Here is an 18845-nt window from a genome sequence, read left to right as displayed (position 1 = left end):
TGCCATGAGCTGCCCTTGCACCTGCCACCCCTCCCTGAGATGAAGATGGGATGGTGGGGCTTTCATGGGGCAGGGGACAGCTCTATGGGAACAGCCACTGAAAACCAACAGAGAAAGAGTCGGGCCCTGGGCCGAGCAGACTGAACGTCTGTTATCTCACAAAATCCACCAACGACTCCGAGGACCCATTTTACAGATGGGGAACAGTGAGGTGAAGGAGGAGGCCAAAGGTCACCCAGCCGTGACTACAGTCAGTGCTGCCTGACTCTAAGGTCTGTTAAGCCGGAGATTTTAAGGTGGAAAGCTATGCATGAAAGCACATCCCAGGACTTCCCTGGTGGTCCAGTGGCTAAGACTCTGCGCTCCCAACGCAGAGGGCTCCGATTCCACCCCTGGTCAGAGATCTAGGTCCTTCCTGCATGACGCAACCAAGAGCTCGAACGCTGCAACTAAAGTTTCCACGGGCCGCAACTGAGACCCAGCACAGCCCAATAAATTAAATAAATGATCCATTTGGTAAAAAGTACATCCCATAAGGAACCTCTGAACCTCCGGCTAGCTAATGACGCTCTGTATTCACAGGGACATCCGCCCTCCCCCTTCTCCTGGTTCACTCCCGCCCACCTCACTTTTCCAATCCCCCCGCCCAGCCTCCCGACAACTGTGAGAAGCAAACCACACTCCAAAACCCACCCTGGGCCCTGCGGCCTCTGAGTGACCGTGTGAATCCTGGGGGCTTCCTGGGGCAGCCCCACAGTGCCCAGTGGCCTCAGACGCCCCATGCCCTCCCCACCCGCTCCCCCACCCAGTTACTTACCAAAGCGCCCCATCATCATCCTGCAAAGAAGAGCAGAGAGAAGCATCAGACGGTCCACAGAGCTGAGTGAGCCGCAGGGCAGAGGGTGGTGGGGATGCCCCATGGGCCCCCAGCTGGCCAGTCAGAGACGGAGTTGTAAAAATGTGAGTCCCACTTGGATAAGTTCTCTCCCGCTCTAATTACAAACAGGAGGTGCTTATGTGGATTCTAAATGTTTGCACAAGACCGGCAGCAAATAGACATCTCTAAACCATCCTTTTAATGCCATTTGTTGTGAGGGGGGAGCGGGCATTTAATCGAGGGAGTAGTTAACACGGATAACATTTCAGCAGAAAACAGGTGTTTTGGCACCTTGAGCTTAAACTTTAAAATAAAATGATTGTAATCCATCACATGCTCAGTCATGTCCGACTCTTGTGACCCCATGGACTGCAGCCCACCAGGCTCCTCTGTCCGTGGGATTCTCCAGGCAAGAATACTGGAGTGGGTTGCCATTTCCTCCTCCAGGGGAACTTCCCGACCCAGGGATGGAACCCGGGTCTCCTGAATTACAGGCGGATTCTTTACCACTTGAGCCATCGAGGAAGCCGCGAGTTTAACCTTTAAAATACAAGGGTGCAGACTACCCAGAGGTCACGTTCTGGAGAGTGAGGACAACGCACTTCCGGGGAAGCGGGAGACTAAAGGGTCCTGGAGAAACACAGGCTGGGCCCTGACTCGAGGCCAGAGCTGAAGCCACGAAGGATGGGCGGCTGGTTCCTCCCGGAGGATCTGAGAGCACAAACGCACAGGTGTTTCTATGCACCAGCTTCCTGAGAGGCAAAGAGACCTCAGCCTCACCCCCAAACCCCTCTAGACTCAAGTCCTTGCCTCCACCTTATTTAACAAGTAGTCTCTGCAGCGCCTACTATGCACAGGCCATAGAGATATGGAAATAAACACCCCATGGCCCTGCCGCAGGACACCTGATGGTGAGCGAGACTCCTAAGCCCACATTTCTACACAGCCCACGTGCACCAGAAATGAGACATACAGGAGATGCTACAGGAAGTAAAAGGAGCCAGCCACTCCTGCTTGGCAAACAGGGAGGGCTTCCAGGAGGAGGCGACCCATAGCACAGAGAAAACCTGGAGTCTGGGAGACCACGCAGGAGGCTGGGCAGCCTCTGCTGGAAACCTCTCTCTACCTTGACTTCGGGGCACTCCTACACCCCCGCCCCGCCCCACTGCCTGAAATTCCTTGAGAGCCACACTGTACATCTCACAAGGCCCCTGGGCTAGATTTCACATTTCTATGGACACGATCTTTCTTGTCAGCTAGACCACCATCCTGGGAGGAGTAGAACCGCATCCTCTCAGCCTCTGGGCACCCAACACGGTGCCCAGCGCACCGCAGGCCCTGTGGGTGCTGGTGACTGGTGTGAATCGTTGGGGCCACTCTCCCAGGGGCTGGCTCTGGAGACAAAGCTCCCACTGCCCCCTGCTGCCCTCTCAGGGATCCCTCATCCACTGCGAGACCAGTGAAGACAGACACAGCGTCTTCCCATCACTGCAGGCAAGTAAAAGTTAAGGATGTTGAAAGAGGAAATGGGGGAGAGGTGTTTAGACTGATCGGGAGGACCCGTGGTCCTCACTGATTCATCCGTCTATCTTAGCTCCATCAGAGGGAGGGAGCCCCCCACCATAAATAGGCCTGGCTGTTCCCACCCCCTTCAATGGGCCATCTGCCTCCTGCTCTCCCATCCAGGGGGACCCAGGACACGCTGTGACCCACAGAAGACAGGAACACAGCACACAGGGGGCCAGAGGCCTGCAGTTGCCCTGTCATTCTCTGGGGACCCTGAGGACACCGGAAAGAAGCCTCCTCCATGAGAGTGAAAGACACGGGGAGCGACAGAGGCCCCCACTGGCCAGCGCCAACCACCAGACTGTCAGCAAATAAAGTGACTGTTGATTTAAGCCCCTAGGTTTGGGGTGGTTATTTACACAACGATGGATAACCAAGACGCTAGCCCACTCCAGACTCCCCCCGCAAGCTGCCCTTCTCCTGCTCCCAAAGGGGTCGAGCTGCCTGCTTGAGACCCCTCCCCAGGCCAGGCTCAGCACCCCGTCCCCGTCTCCCCTCCCCTCCTGTGGGCCACAAACAGCTGTGCACACACATCAGGAAACACCCGTCTCTTCCGTCCACCTGACGGCTCCCACACCGGGGGTGGCTTCCTGTGTCGGCCTGATTTCTGAAAGACCATCCATGAATTCATGACACAGTAATTAATCACTCCCTGAACTGAGCAGGTGGGTGAGCTGAGACAATCAATTTTTAATGTCCTGTTTCATCTGAAACAGCTTTAATAGGGAGGCGCAGAGGCAGTGCATTTTAAAGGTTCTTTGTAGGGAGTCCTAAGGCCTCTTACAAACCACACGCAAAATAGATCCAATTGATTTGCTATTTTCAATAGATTTGAAGCTTTTCAGACTTCTTAAAAATCGCCCTCTGGGCCTCTCGAAAAGGCGAGATGGCTCAGGACTTTCTCAAAGGAAGTTCTAGCTTAGATGCGTGACTCTCTCCCTCTGATGGAACTAAGCTAGATGGGTGAATCCATCAAGACCATGGGTCCCCTGGACCAGTCTAAACACCTCTGCCCCGTTCCCTCTCTCAACATTCTTAAAGTTCACCTTCCAAAGTAAGGAATGACAGTCCACATCTTTGGAGAATAACTTACTTCAAAACATTAAAAATGTGGACGTTGTTAGCATGCCTACTACAAGGAGTTCACTGTTATAAATTTCCCCTCATTCTTACAAGAGATTTTGAATGTGATCAATTATATTTTTCTTTATTATTCCCTGTCTCACTCCAGAAAAGACTTCCAGCAGCGTAAAGAAGTTTTAATTCATATGCCACAGGTATTGACTCATTTTTCTATTTAGGGAGAAAATAAAACATATGGAATTTCTCATTTAAACACCAAAACAAACTGCTATCTTGCCCTTCTTCAGCAAGACAAACAAACAAACAAAAAAGAAAACAAAGAACAAAAATCAAAACCAAAAACACTTTGAGGAAAGTGCGCGGAAGACAGAAAGCTAGGGTGGACGCTTGGAGAAAATTCCATCCCAGGGTCAAGGGTCACGCAGAGGAAAACGGCTCCCACATGTCTGAGGGTCTCTGGCTGGAGCAGGGCCTGGGGGCGGGGTCCACTTACTCGGTGGTCGTCGTCAGCTCCTCGGTGACATGGCTGGAGTGCAGCAGGCCTTCCCGTTTCTGAAAACCCCAAAATGAACAAGCAAATCAACCCCCGGGTAGGCAGGCAGAGCAGGAGAACATCACTGGTGGGGCAGCCACTCCTGGGGGTGGGCTGCAGGTGACCACAGGGGTGGCCCTTTAGTGGCTGGAACCTCCCCCCCCACTACCCCCCAGACCCTCTGCTCTCCACACTGCTCTTAGAGCACGCAGCTGTGGGGGTCTCAGGAGAGTCAGCCCAGCTCTCAGAGGACGCCCTGCAGCCGGGGAGGCAAGGAGCATAAAGGAATATGCATGACACGAGGGAGGCACCAGATTAAAGAACACCCGTGCACCGGGCTGAACAGGGTCTCCCAGGAGCCGTGTCCATTCAGAGCCTCAGAGCGTCACCTCATCTGGAAAGAGGGTCGCCGCAGATGTAATGAGTTAAGATGAGACCGTAATGGACTAGGGTGAGTCCTGGCCGAAGACTGGAGTCCTTACGAGAAGAGAAGAGAGAGACACAGAGGGAAGAGGCCACGTGAGGCGGAGGCAGAGACCGGAGGCACGTGTCCACAAGCTGAGGAAAGCCAAGCGTGCCGGCAGGCGCTGGAAAAAGGAAGGAAGAACCCTGGCCTAGAGCCTTCAGAGGGACCCAGTCAGCACCCCGATCTGGACTTCAGGCCTCTGTTATGTGAGAGGACAAACGTCTGCTTTTTTTAGCCACCGCTTTGTGGGATTTTCTTCCAGCAGCCCCAAGACACTAACACGGTGTGTGACACACCTGTTCTGGAGCCTGGCAGGTGCGGAGAGGCGATGATGGTGGTGGAGGGGAAGCCCGTGCGTCCCAGGGCGGAGCTCGGCAGTCTAACCCAACCCCACTGTGAGCCCCTACTTGAACCCCTCCACGGATGGGGAGCTCACTTCCTGCTGGATACCTCTCCAGATCCAAGCTCCCCAGGCTCTCCTGAGCTCAGCCTCCAGGAAACTCTCACCCCTGGATCTAGTGAATGGAGATAACCAGCATCAGGCGGCCGTCATCTTTCCCATGGCTTCACCCTGGCTGATTCTCAGGAGCGCCCGCGGAGGGCTGGGGGTGGGGGTGTGGCCCAGAGACATGTTATCCACTTGCTCAGACATCAAAGGCGTATCAGGCTCCCACCGTGCTCTGGATCCAGAGCCGGGTATGAGTCAGACAGACTGAATATTTTGAAGTCCATAGTAGAGACTCTTGAGAATCCCTTGGACTGCAAGGAGATCAAACCAGTCAATCCTAAAGGAAATCAGTCCTGACTATTCATTGGAAGGACAGATGCTGAAGCTCCAATACTTTGGACACCTGATGCGAAGAGCTGACTCATTGGAAAAGACCCTGATGTTGGGAAAGATTGAAGGAAGGAGGAGAAGGGGACGACAGAGGATGAGATGGTTGGATGGCATCACCGACTCGATGGATGAAAGTTCGTGCAACCTCCAGGATGTAGTGAAGGGAAGCATGGCGTGCTGCAGTCCACCGGGTTGCAAAGAGTCGGACAGGACTCAGCAACCGAGCAACAAGAGCACAGCAGAGTCTCAGTTTTGGGGAAAGCGCTGGAGCTCAGGGAAACCAAGTGGCCTTCCAAGGCCATGTTTCCAGGTGCAAACGCAGCCTTCCCTCACTCCTTCCCTCCATGAACTGCCACGCTTCTCCCATCTCCCCATCTCGACTGGATAACCGGGCGTGGAGGGAACAGGCCAGGGGCAGCTCTAAGGCCTGAGGCGGGCCAGTCCCCGGGGCCTCCCCACCCGCTTCATTTCTCTCTGGCCATGGCCCAGAGAATCCTCCCGTGACCTTGGTCAAGGAAGAAAGTGCCAGCAAGTGCCTGCCTGGGCCAGTAACACATTCTGCAAACCCCAAAGATTTTCTTGGACAAAAGTGCAGGCCTGAAAGGAAATATCCTGGTTACTGAGCGCAGAGAGTTCGTGGAGCCCGGAGTCTGACGTACGTGGGTTTGGGAACCACGTTCTCATGTGTCCTCGGGAAGCCTTTCCCGGCCGAGTGCCCCGGGTGAGCATCCAAGATGAGGGGACAGGCACGGGCCCCTGCCCATCACCACCTCTGACCGCAAACGCTTCCCTTCGGGAAGCAGACATGGCAGAGCGGCAGGTGAGCCTCGCCTGGGGCCCCAAGGGGCATTCCTGCCCATCAGGTCTGGGCCAGGCTGCGGGGGTGATGGAGGGGTCAGACGGCTTCGAAAAACACAGGATCAGCCAGAGCCTTGCAGACCGCAGAGACCATGAGACTGATAAGTTTAAAAACCAGAAGGGAGTGTGGCGCTGGACGTCTCCACGAGAGACATCAGGTTCCAAGCGTAACCTCAGTGCTCTGGCAGAAGCAGCTGACCCTTGAAGACCCCAGCCTGCTCTCCTCCAGCGTCCCCCATACCAGGGCGACGGCCCAGGACACAGTAGGTGCTTAATACATGTTTGCTGGACGAGACTGCACACACAAAGCCAAGGCAGGGCCTATGCCCTTAAATTCAGAGGAAATCGACACGGAAGGTCCAACTCCAATCAGGCACACCCTGATGCCCCATTACATTTTCCCAAATGAAGCAAGCGAAATGACCCTCAAAAAGAGATGATGGGGGATGATGGATGTAATTGGCAGCGAACACAGAGAGGCTTTGATTGGGGTACCAGAGTATCTATTTCATTCCTCTGGTCTCAGCCCTCTCCACTGAGTAATAAGCTCATTCAAGAGGCCTGAATTCCAGCTACTTGGCTTTGCACAGAAATGAATGCTCTTTTCAAAAACATGGAAATTAAACCTCCACGCACTCAAGCCTTTGAATCTGCCTCTCTTGAAATCAATGCCATTGTTCCTGCTCCATCATTTACCTTGAAGCCAGGGCAAGGCATGCATTTTGTCAAGAGGAAAAAAAAAAAAAAAAACAGAAAATAGAAGGTAGCCTCTTAGGGGAAAAAGAACAAAAAGCAGGCGAACCGGAAGAGGAACGAGGAGGAGTGCGTCTCGGACCCTCTGGGGAGGAGCCGTGGGCAAGCGGGCTGCCAGGCTGACGATACTCACCCGCACGACCACCACTTGCACGGAGACGTGTTCCGGGAGGTGAATCGGGGCCCGGAAGTGCATGGCCAGGGCCACGAGGAGGTGCAGGATAGCCACTAGATTCTTCCCGTGGATCGCTGGCAGGGGAGGCAAGAAGGGGACCGTTTAGATCACAAGACAGGAACCCCAGGCCCACGTCCCAAAGCCAGTGAAACCAACCCCAAAGGGCCCGCTGCAAAGCACAGGGAACTATACTCAATATTTTGCAAGAGCCTGTAAGGAAAAAAGGGGGCTTCCCAGACAGCTCAGTGGGTAAGGAATCCGCTTGCAGTGCAGGAGACGAGAGTCCGATTCCTGGGTCGGGAAGATCCCCTGGAGGAGCGTATGGCAACCCACTCCACCATTCTTGCCTGGAGAATCCCATGGAGAGAAGAGCCCGGGGAGGGGGGCTATAGTTCATGGGGAGGCAAAGAGTCACACACGACTGAAGTAACCGAGCCCGCATAAGGAAACAGAATCTGAAAAGATGTGTATGGGTAACTGCATCCCTCTGCCAAACACCTGAAACTAAGCCAACACTGGGAATCAACTATCCTTCGATTTTTAAAAAGAAAAAGGGGAGAGAAGGCAAGGGAGATGCTGAATGCAAATGAGAGCTCAGGAAAACCACAGGCGGAACCACAGGCCGCGGAACCGTGGAGTGAGCTGAGAAGCAGCCTGTGCGAATTTGCTTCATTCAGTTCTGGCTTCTCATTTTTTTCTTTCCTATTGGCCTCAGGTGACTTATGCAACCGCGTTCAAAGGCACGCTGTTCGTAGAAGGAGTGAACCGGGTGGTGGGGAAAGAGAGCGCGTGGGCAGGAACGTACAATGGGCACAGGAGGAGACAGAGGTTCAGGAGAAACAGGTCACCTGGCCGCTAACCCACCCCAGCCATGCGCATTCTTATCTGGGCGCTTAACGGTCCTTCCTCTATGCCACCAACCGTCTCCAACAGGGAACGCCAAGCAGGGCAAACGGAGCTTGGGGGTGTCGGACGTTGACTCCAGCCCTGCCTGGGGCCCTGGCTGCCAACCCAGCCCACCAGCTCTTCTGCAGGATGTGGGCCAAGGCGTGGTTATCACTCGCCCTGTGCCAGGCTTTACTGATTTCCTCCCCCAGCCTCACAACCCAGGAGGCGGGTCTGTCCTGGGTCTCCATGCGGAGAAGCTGGGAGAACCGGACTGCAGTCTTGGTCTCACCCAAGCGCAGGGACCCCACACGGCAGGGAGAGTGTCTAAGCCGCGCCCTGGCAGCCTCGCCCTGGGGGTAAGGCTGGGCGGTGCGCAGCTGGGTCAAGCCCTTTTCCAGTCTCTCATGGTCAATGCTCCACTCCTCCGGGTTTATGTTCCGGCCGGAAATACTACGATGCACGTATTCTTAAAGCAGCACGCTTGGTGACGTATTCTAGGGACCAGACTGAACCCCTCCCGAGGTCCTGCCTCGGCGAGTCACCAGTAGTACAGCTGACTGGGTGTTGGTGCCACCGGTATGTGGGGTGGAAGAACCCCTCAAGCTTCTGTCTTATAACCCAAACCCCCGCCCTGGCTCTGGAAGTCTCCCTTGACCAACCAGAAACAACCCCTCTCCACTCTAAAGCCCGGGGACATCAGAGCATCGCAGGTGTGACTTCGCCCCTTATCGGTGGGCCCCCGGGACCATTGCCTTCCTCCACTCCTGGCTGCCTCTCTCAGACCCAGAAGGTGACCCGGGTGGACCCGCAGACGAATGACTAGGCGGGTAGCTCAACGGCCAGGCCCCCCAGCTCCCTGTCCCTGACCCGCTGGCCGCTTACAGTCCACGGTCCACTGGAGCGGCCGGCTGTGGGGCCGCAGCAGCTCCTGCACCGCCTCTAGCACCGTCTGCAGCTTCTGCTTCTGTCCGATTTCCGACTGGGTCACCTCGGCCACGTTCAGCTTGCAGTCTGCCAGCTTTTCTGCAACGAGAAGGACAAGGACAGAGTGTCAGGAAAAGCTGGAGGGACTCAGGGCCGCCTAGTCAACCGGCTGCCATGAGGTCTCCCCACCCCCAGCATGGCGGAGTGGATCGGATCACCCCCGGCCGTGAGGCCCACCAGGATGCTGAGCCATGGAACTCTCAACTTGCAAGTCACCGCCGTTTCTTAGAAAACTGTGCCAGCAGGAAAAGGAGGGGCAGGGAGGTCAAGGATTCAAGCGTGGGTGTCCCACCTGGGAACATTCTATGCACAGAGAATGGACAGGATGATTCGAGGTGCAGCTGGGGAGGCGAGGAGGTGACCTGCAGGGTCCGGCCCGGAGGTGAGGAGGCTGGGCCAGCGGGCTCCGGGGGGAGGAGGACTTTGATGAGAACACAGGAAGGCCTCAGATGTGGCCCCTGCCTCCTTGCACCTTGCATGCCCGCCATTGTTCTTTTTCTAGTGCTCGGACACCACGGCGAGAAGGATTATGAGATATTCAGGTCCCTGCGACTCTTTTCTCACCAAGAGGGAGCAGTCAGGAGGAGCCGACAAACACGGTCACATCTGCTCCAGATTCGTTTACGGAGACTAAGGCTCGACTTCCCTGGTGGCTCAGCTGGTAAAGAATCTGCCTGCAATGCGGGAGACCTGGGTTTCTTGTCTGTGTTGGGAAGATCCCCTGGAGAAGGGAAACGCTCCCCACTCCAGTATTCTGGCCTGGAGAATTCCATGGAATGTATAGTCCATGGGGTCACAAAGAGTCGGACACGACTGAGCGACTTTCACTTTCACTAAGCCTCGGGCTTCGAGCCTTCATTCCCCTCCTGGGTGGGGCCAGAGGGACCCCTCACTGCACTCCTGTTGAGGGGCAGGCGAGAAGGGCTCCTCATTCACTCATTCCCAGACTCGGGGGTTCCCCGATAGGTCGCCTCTGCAAAGCAACAGACAGGACATCACAGGACATAATGAGATCAGGAACCGGACGGTGATGAGAAAGTGCTGGGCACAGGGCCTGACGTGCTACGAGCCTCGGGCACGGAGGTACCTAGGGCGGTGGCACTGCTGTGAGGGAGGTGCAAAGGCCGTCACATCCAGGCCAGGCACAGGCAGGGCTTCTGTTTGGCGAGTGGTCCCCAGCAAGGTTCTGTTTAAGGTGTCTTCTCTGGAGGCCCCTACTACTTCAACACAGTCTCCCCACATCCTCCCCTCCCTCAACCAGCGCAAGAAGAAGCAGTTTAATAGCCCCCTTCAGGATCCTGTGATGACACGGCAATACCTGCTGGGCTCAGGACACGCCTTCACTTATTCATTCATTCATTTATAGAACAGTTACTGAGCACCTGCCATGTCCAGGTGCTGTCCTAGAGCCGGAGGCAGCACAGACCAGAGAGGGCTCTAATGGGGGGGTCATGGGGGGGTCAGCCACAGCTGAAGGGCATCGGCTTGTGTAGGGCAGGCTGTGCCGGAGGCAAGACAAAGCAGCTCAACAGAGGACGGAAGTGACTCTCGTTTACGCATTTTCATCTCCCCCCATCTGTATCTAATAGGTCTGAGCTGAACAACCCACCGCTGTCTGTCTACATGCGTGCTCACTTGCTCTGTCAGTCTGACTCTCTGTGACCCCCATGGACTCTGCCAGGCTGTAGCCCGCCAGGGTCCTCTGTCCACGGGATTTTCCCAGCAAGAATACTGGAGTGGGTTGCTGTTTTCTCCTCCAGGTTGTCCATATGACCCTCCAAGGTCCCCAGGCGCTCAACAGCCAGGGACAGGAGGGAGCAGAGGCCCCTGGGGAAGGAAGCAGGGCTGCAGAGAGCCTCGCCCACCGGGGAGAGAAGGGGAGCCGGGCACGTCTCTGCGGTCCCTTCCAGCCAAACCTGCAGACGGAACGTCCCAGGGGAGGAGAGGTCGTCGATGGAGAAGGGAAGGAAAGGGCAGGAGCCCGCTAGAGCTGCCATCACAAAGCACCACGGGATGGGTGACTTAAATGTAGAGATTGCTTCCACACCGTCCCGGAGGCTAGAAGTCCAAGATCAAGGTGTCAACAAAGTCAGTCTCCTCTGAGGCTTCTCAAGGATGTCGGCTTGCAGACATCCTCACCTGGCCTTCCCTCTGTGTGTATATGCATCCTCATCTCCTCTTCTTAAAAGGACACCAGTCTGAAGGGTTTAGGGCCCACCCCAGTGACCTCACTTTAACTACAAAGATGCTGTCTCCAAATACAGTCCCATTCTGAGGTCTTATGACTTCAGGAGGGACACAGCTCAGTTGATAACAGAAAACAAGGCAGTTGGTTGAGGCTGATGCTGCCTGAAGCCACGTCTCAGGAAACTCCCCCTTGTGGGACAGAAGAGGTCCTTGGCGGCCCGTATCACCCGCATCCATCTGCCCACTGATGGGGCTTGCAGGAGCGGCTCAGGGCTTTGGCGTGGCCAGGACCCCTCTCTCCAGAGCCTGGGAAGAGCCAGAGGAAGATGGGGTGGGCTCTTGAGGGGGCAGGAAAACATGGGCGAATACGGGGCTCTGGATACTTATTACAGGAGGAGGCGCCTGCCTTTCCTCCAGGAGAGGAGAGAGCCTGAGTCCGAGCAGGACGGCAGCCAGCCCGGGGGCCCCTCACTGCCCATGGGTGGTCCCCCCGGACAACACTGCCCACGCAGGAGTGTCACCCCCTGGAATCTGCCCTGGCAGAGGGTCTGGCAGCTGCTCCCGGAATCCACTCTTAGGGAGAGGGATGTATTCGGGGGCCTAGTGGTGACCCACAGCTGGGTCTGCTGTCTGTCCTCATCTCCCTCCCCCTGGCTCCTCCCCACTCCTGGCTGGACCTTTCAGAATCCTGTCCTGGTGCTTCCTCTGACCACAAACACCCCACCCCGCCCCAGGGCTCTGTCCCCAGACCTCTTCTCTCTACAGAGTGAGTGAAAGTCGCTCAGTCTTGTCCCACTCTTTGTGATTTCATGGGTTATACAGTCCATGAAATTCTCCAGGTCAGAACACTGCAGTGGGTAGCCTTTCCCTTCTCCAGGGGATCTTCCCAACCCAGGGATAGAACCCAGGTGTCCCTCATTGCAGGCGGATTCTTTACAAGCTGAGCCACAAGGGAAGCCCAAGAATCCTGGAGTGGGTAGCCTATCCCTTCTCCAGGAGATCTTCCTGACCCAGGGATGGACCCCACGTCTCTCACATTGCAGGCAGATTCTTTACCAAGCCCAGAAATCAGGTTTTGGCCTTGACATTCAGCCAAGGTCAAGTTTTAGCTTTCTGTCTTTGGAAAGCAAAGAGCTCAGTGCCTCCATCAGTGTCACTGCTGGCAGCCCTGGGCCCCAGGGTCAGTGATCCCGTTGGTTACTGCCGCACCTCATCAGCGCAACAGCATCATTAACATGACCCGGCAAGACCTTGTGAAGTTCCGTTAATATCTGGATAGTCTCCTCCATTGTTCTCTTCTTCAAACAAAGTGGTGTGTCAAACCACTTGACACACAGGAGATTTCAGAACTGCCTTATCAAGGAGCACTTATGCAAGATAGTGAAACAGGATGGAGCTGCAGCTCCTCGGGAATAAAAAGGCTGCCTGAGCCAATGCCGACCTCTTGTTATACATTACAGATAACCAAACGGATGCAGCAGGACTCACGGACATCACAGCCCCTTTGGAGCAAGTCTCGCATTTGCTGAGACCAACAGAAGAGGGGACCCAAAGGGTGTGCCTGAAGCAGACAAGGACCTCCTACGAGTTACCTCCTCTCAGATGCGGCTGTGGCCCTACTCCAGAGAGGGTGCTGGCATCCTTTCCCGGCATCTACGGCTGAGATGCGGAGGCACCTTGAGAGCCAGACTCCCAGGATCACATCGTTAGATCTAAGGCTTAGGGACACAATTTTGTCAAGTGGCTGGGTGATGCATGCAAGAGGAATCAGAAACAGAAGAGTGAGTGAGCACCACACTTTTATGTTTGCTTCTGAAAATATTAGAAAGCATCTTCTTTGGGCGGTGAATAAAGCAGAGGTTCAAAGGACTATTTCAATAAAGCAGCATCATCACCAACAGCTAAGTCTTCAAGTCCAGGAGTCGGGGGAAGCTAGGTCTTTACATAGAGAAGGAAGGAAGGAGGCTGATGACCCTGGGCAGCTTCACCACCAGCTGTGGTGGACAGGGTCAGCCCAAGACCCACGCCCTCCTCCGTCCTCTGCTGAAAGTAAGCGTCTATCATCACAGATGTCCATTTCAACGGCCTTGAGAGCAATCAAGCACACGACGCACTGAGAACCGCTGTACCGACAATCAGCTTGAAGCAACAAAGCTCCAACCACCATTTTTAATAGTCAAATGGTGACAGTGACTAAACAATCTTGACAACGATTCAGATTTGCTCTTACATCAAAGAAGTTCATTCTAAGAGGTGCGCTCTCTGCTTAGCCAAACAGAGGCTTAATCCTTGGTCCAGGGCGTTCAGCCAAACACTGAATCTGGACACTCCCTGCGAGTGGGGGCACCTGGTCCCATGGTATTAACCATCTCAGCCGTGCCCGCCTCCACTCTCTCCCTGCGGTTGGTCTGGGTAGGATGGGCATCTCAGCCCTGGCAGATGGCACACCGGTCTCCCCATCCCCACCCCCCTCGCTACTCCTGAGGGCTTTCTCATTCACTGGTTGCTCAGGCCACAATCCTGGCCATCAGTGTTCATGTCTCTGGCAGCTTTAACCTCCAAAATATCCTCTACTTCCACCCCACACCGAACCACCCCAACCAACGCCCGGGGCGCCATGACAGTGCTCTGACTGACTCCCCCATCTTCCCCTCCTGACCCCGCTCCCTGCCGTTCTGCACTCAGAAGCCTAAGCGACCTTTTAAAGCACAAACTGCGATCTCAGCACGGCCCTGCCCACATCCTCAGGGGGCTTCCTGCCGTGTGTAATAAAAGCCTCTGTCCACCGGGGCAGGTGGTCTGCCCACTGCCGCCTCCTGCAGCCTCCTTCCGCTGCTCTCTAAACACTACAGACTCCTCCTCTCTTCAGAGTCCGGGCCTGGAAGGTTCTTTCCATGCCAACTGGTGCAGAAGTCGGCTGGGAGGTCAGCTCCCCTGGGCGCTGCCCCAGACCGCCCAGCCTTTGCAGCCCACCCAGCTCCGCCCCTTGGAAACCTCTCTGATTCTCTCCATAGTGCTTGGCACTCTCTCTCTGTTGTGGCCACACCATGCGGCTGGTGGGATCTTAGTTCCCAGACCAGGGATGGAACCCACACAGCCTGCAGTGGAAACACGGAGCCCTAATGAGTGGACTTCCAGGGACGTCACAGGCATTGTCTTAGACCGTCAATTTGTGTCTTAGAGCATCAATTTGTGTTCACAACAGTTCTCTCTCTCCCCTCTGGCAGAACAGGCATCGGTGGTGGGGGCATGGGGACCTTCCTCTCTTATCACCACTGAGTCTCCACACCCACCACCCTGCGGGTGAAAAGGTGTTTATTCAGCAAATGGAGGAACAACCAGAAGAGACACACCTTCTCCTTCCTCACACGCTTTCCAAGGACTGACCGAACAAGGACACCACGTCTTCAGAGCCGGGTACGTGACACGGTCCCCACGGCCTCTCAGGCCTCCCCCCCCACCGCAAGATCACATTGTCTGTAAGCACTGCTGTGCAGAGTGTGCAAACCAGCCCGCGGGGGCCGGGCTTGAGGAAGGACACAGAGGCTGAGCCGAGTCCACGACCCGGGCAGCTGCAGAGGCTGCATCCTGCAGGTCCAGGGGCAGTCCCCTCCCCATCAGTCTTCTTTCCCTCAGGATCTCCCACACCAAAAGCACCCCCTAAATCCCAGGTCCCTGATTCAGACCCCCCTGCCCCCAGCACATCCCTGCGGAGCAAAACGCGACCCCACCCCAGTGCTGGTCCCGCCTGGAAGGAGTGACCCTTCAGGTGGTTTGTGGGGAGACCCCTGCACAGGACAGCACATGTCTGTGGGGTCATTAAGGGGCAAGGAGAGTGAGCAGGTCTGCACCCCACCAGGGCTGCCATGGACCATTAGGAGGTGAGTCCCAGTGAACACCAGGGCTGGGGTGGACCATTAGGAGGTGAGTCCCAGTGGACACCAGGGCTGCCATGGACCATTAGGAGGTGAGTCCCAGTGGACACCAGGGCTGGGGTGGACCATTAGGAGGTGAGTCCCAGTGGACACCAGGGCTGGGGTGGACCATTAGGAGGTGAGTCCCAGTGGACACCAGGGCTGGGGTGGACCATTAGGAGGTGAGTCCCAGTGGACACCAGGGCTGGGGTGGACCATTAGGAGGTGAGTCCCAGTGGACACCAGGGCTGCGATGGACCACTAGGAGGCGAATCCCAATGGACAAGGGAACACTGAGTCTTCCAGGCCACCCTCACTGGGACCCAAGAGAGGGGACCTGGAGCCCAATCGAAGCTGAAGGCCCAGGGACGCCACCTGGGAGCCAAGGGCTCAGGCCCACAGCTTATGGACAAGTGACCGATGTCACCACGTAGAGCATGGCGTGGTCCAGCTCCGGGGCCGCCCCTCCCAGGGACTCACCCAGCAGCTTCTGCAGCACCTGCCCGTCGTACAGGTCCTCCTCCAGCTGCTTCACGATGATCCTCTCCTCCACCAGCACGTCGTTGATCCAGTCGATGAGGACCTGCGGGGGGACAGGCGTTACGGCCTCGCTGGTGCCTGGAGGGCCAGGCAGTGACTAGAGCGCGTGCAGAGGGGGAGACGCCCCCAGGTCAGGCGCCGGGCGAGTCCAAGGGGAGAGGCCAGCTGCTCGCTGCACCCCCCACCCCCACCAGGCTGCCGGGGGTCCCGCAGGATTCACAGGAGGCCAGGCGGAAGGTGGCACTGGAGGGAAACTGGCTGCCTCCCAGAGGGGGACTTGGGTGTGTGCGAAAACTCAGCCGAAGGAGATGATGGTATTCACCACAGCGTGGGAGGCGAGGGGAGCAAATGAGGAACCATCAGTAACACACACGGCCCGAGGCAGGCCAGCGAGCCATAAAACGTCCACACCAGTCCTGCCCTTAATATCCACGTCAAAACCACACGGACCTAAAGCTACAAAGAGCGGGGGACCCGAGTGGCCGCTGCTCACGGCTCTGAGAACCGCCTCCCGGGGCACACTACTTTTCTAAGGCTTTCCTGAGATAGAAGCCACATGCCACACAACGCACCCTGTTAAAACGTGCGACTCGGCGGTTGTCAGTAGACTCACAAAGTTGTACAACGGGCACATCGCCCTCTGAAGGACAGTTCCGTCCAAAGGAAACCCCGTACCGTCAGCAGTCACTCCTCCTTCCACATACCCCCGACCAGCTCCTCCCAACCACAAAACTGTGCTCTCTCGAGGGTTCTGCCTGTTCTGGATCCTTCATATGAATGGGAACCGCATCGCACGTGATCTTTCGGATCGGGCTTCTTTCCCTTGCTGCTGCTGCTGCTAAGTCGCTTCAGTTGTGTCCGACTCTGTATGACCCCATGGACAGCAGCCCACCAGGCTCCTCTGTCCACGGGATTCTCCATGCAAGAACACGGGGGTGGGCTGCCATTTCCTTCTTCTCTCCCTTAGCATGATGTTTTCAAGGTTCACCCACATTGTGGCACATGCCGGGGCCTTGCTCCTTCTTACGGCTGAGTCACAGTCCGTTGCTCAGAGAGACACACTTTACAGATTCATTCACCAGGTGATGGGCTTGTCACCCCTTTGGGCCTGGTGTCAGCCGAGCTACGACGAACACGGGCGTGCAAGCTTTACGTGAACACACGTGTTGATTTCTCTAGACCAGCCTTTTCTCAACAAGCTTGCCTTCAATTCACAGAGTTTATATCATAAAAGAAGACAGTTTCAACTGTGAAGATACCTATGGAGACACAGGATTCCCACTGAACAGAATCTCATTTGGCTTACGCTGCTTAAGGCGCTTCTCCTCAAAATGAAAGCGATGCCCTGAACAGACTTGATCAAAAATGTATGTAGTCCACGGCTTCCCTGTGGAGCAAAACCATAAAACTGTCTAATTGGTCCCAATGACCTCCTGGAGATGGGCACTGGAAAGAACACAAATCCAGCCTAAAGTGTCCTCTGTCACCCTCTGATACCACGCCATCTGCAAAACCGGCCACGAAGCAAATTTCTGTGGAGTATGTTCTATTTTCCCTCTAACTCAGAAATATTAAATCAGACACACAATCCCATGAAGAATAGAAGTAAAAGTAAATTAAAGGGAGGATGGGAGGAAGAAAGAGGTGCGCAGCCCTGTGGCATCCTGGTTCTGCCAAAGCCACCCCAGCAGGGGGGGTGGGAGGGAGGTGGCTCCACGCCGCAGCCCTCCTCTGTCCGCCTTCTTCAGGGAGGGAGCACCGGCCTGGGAGGCTGGGAGCCGGACGTTCCCGCCCAGCGGCCTTCTCTCCCCGCCTCCAGCATCCTTCTCCCATCACCCAGCTCCCGCCTCCTCTCTGACCACCTTCTCAGTGTGCTTGTGTGTGTGTGTGTGTGTGTGTTTGGGGGGTCCCCATGACACCTTCCCATCGTCCGGATCTTCAAAGGAAATAGCCCTGGACAGCTCCTCTCCACTCTCTTCCAAGGCCAGCTCATGCCATCCCATGACATCCAGTGCTTCCCTCCCGGTCCCAGTAACCCCCTAAAGGTCCAGCCCCGTCTCTGCCCCATCCTCCTGCTAGTGTGTTTCATGAGCATCTCTGACTCAACGTGCTGCTTCCCCCCACAGACTCCCAAATCTCCTCCTTATCTGAGAAGCAAACAGGATACTGTGCTCCAACTTCAGGAGCCTGGATGCCACCCCTTCATTCCTTCATCCCACTTCCTGACTGCATCCACTCCTCACCATCTCCTCTCCCACCCCTTCGTCCCAACCCCCTCCCTAGGCCATTGCCACAGCCCCGCCGACCAAGCATGCTGCCTCCTTGCTGGTGCTCTTCAGATCCCCAAGCTCCTCTCACCCCGGGCTTTTGCACACGCTAATCCTTGCAGCCTGAATGCACCTCCTCCTGCCTCCCTCACTGGCTGGCCAGCTCTCACTCATCCATCAGGTCTCAAGCTCCGTGATCATCCTCTGAGCACTCCCCACACACCCCACCCAGGCCACACTCCCCAACACGGCTCTCACTGCACTCAAGGGCCTTTCCCCAAACCTGTTCACGTTTGCAGTGAGAACACAACTTCATTTGTAACTATCTCCCTGCTGGACTTGAAGCTCCATGAGGGCAGAAACTATGACCTCTTGTCTGTGGCTCTGTCTCCAGCACCCAGTGCTCACCGCCTGGCACTGAGTCCATCAGTCAACCTGCTGAGCACCCACTGTGTGCTGGTCAGTCAACCTGCTGAGCACCCACTGTGTGCTGGTCAGTCAACCTGCTGAGCACCCACTGTGTGCCGAGCCGAGTCCGTCAGTCAACCTGCTGAGCACCCACTGTGTGCCGGGCCGAGCCCGTCAGTCAACCTGCTGAGCACCCACTGTGTGCCAGTCAGTCAATCTGCTGAGCACCCACTGTGTGCCAGGCCAAGCCCGTCAGTCAACCTGCTGAGCACCCACTGTGTGCCGGTCAGTCAACCTGCTGAGCACCCACTGTGTGCCGGGCCGAGCCCATCAGTTAACTTACTGAGCATCTTCTATGTGCCAGGCTCTGGGAATAAATCAGGTGAGGACTCTATCCTTGAGGATCTTACCTTTCAATCAGACATTACAAGACAAACAAATGCACACACTGTCGGGTTGTGATCGATGTTACGGAGAAAAATAAGTCAGAACAGTGTGTTAGTCATTCG

General features: G+C 55.9%; 1 protein-coding gene across 5 annotated transcripts in view; it reads right to left on the bottom strand.

Moving 5' to 3' along the window:
• Positions 1-18845, bottom strand: part of PARVB (parvin beta) — a 116712-nt gene that overhangs the window by 23555 nt on the left and 74312 nt on the right. For all 5 annotated transcript variants that reach the window (NM_001102299.1, XM_059886738.1, XM_024992209.2 and 2 more), the window contains exons 4-8: positions 15602-15704; positions 8919-9059; positions 7107-7222; positions 4020-4078; positions 818-837 (exon numbers count right to left, since the gene is read on the bottom strand). In NM_001102299.1, the coding sequence (NP_001095769.1) occupies positions 818-837; positions 4020-4078; positions 7107-7222; positions 8919-9059; positions 15602-15704 (439 nt within the window). The remainder of the gene's footprint in view (positions 1-817; positions 838-4019; positions 4079-7106; positions 7223-8918; positions 9060-15601; positions 15705-18845) is intronic.

Source organism: Bos taurus, chromosome 5 (assembly GCF_002263795.3).
Source record: "Bos taurus isolate L1 Dominette 01449 registration number 42190680 breed Hereford chromosome 5, ARS-UCD2.0, whole genome shotgun sequence".
NCBI lineage: Eukaryota > Metazoa > Chordata > Mammalia > Artiodactyla > Bovidae > Bos > Bos taurus.
This window is presented reverse-complemented; position numbering and strand designations above follow the sequence as displayed.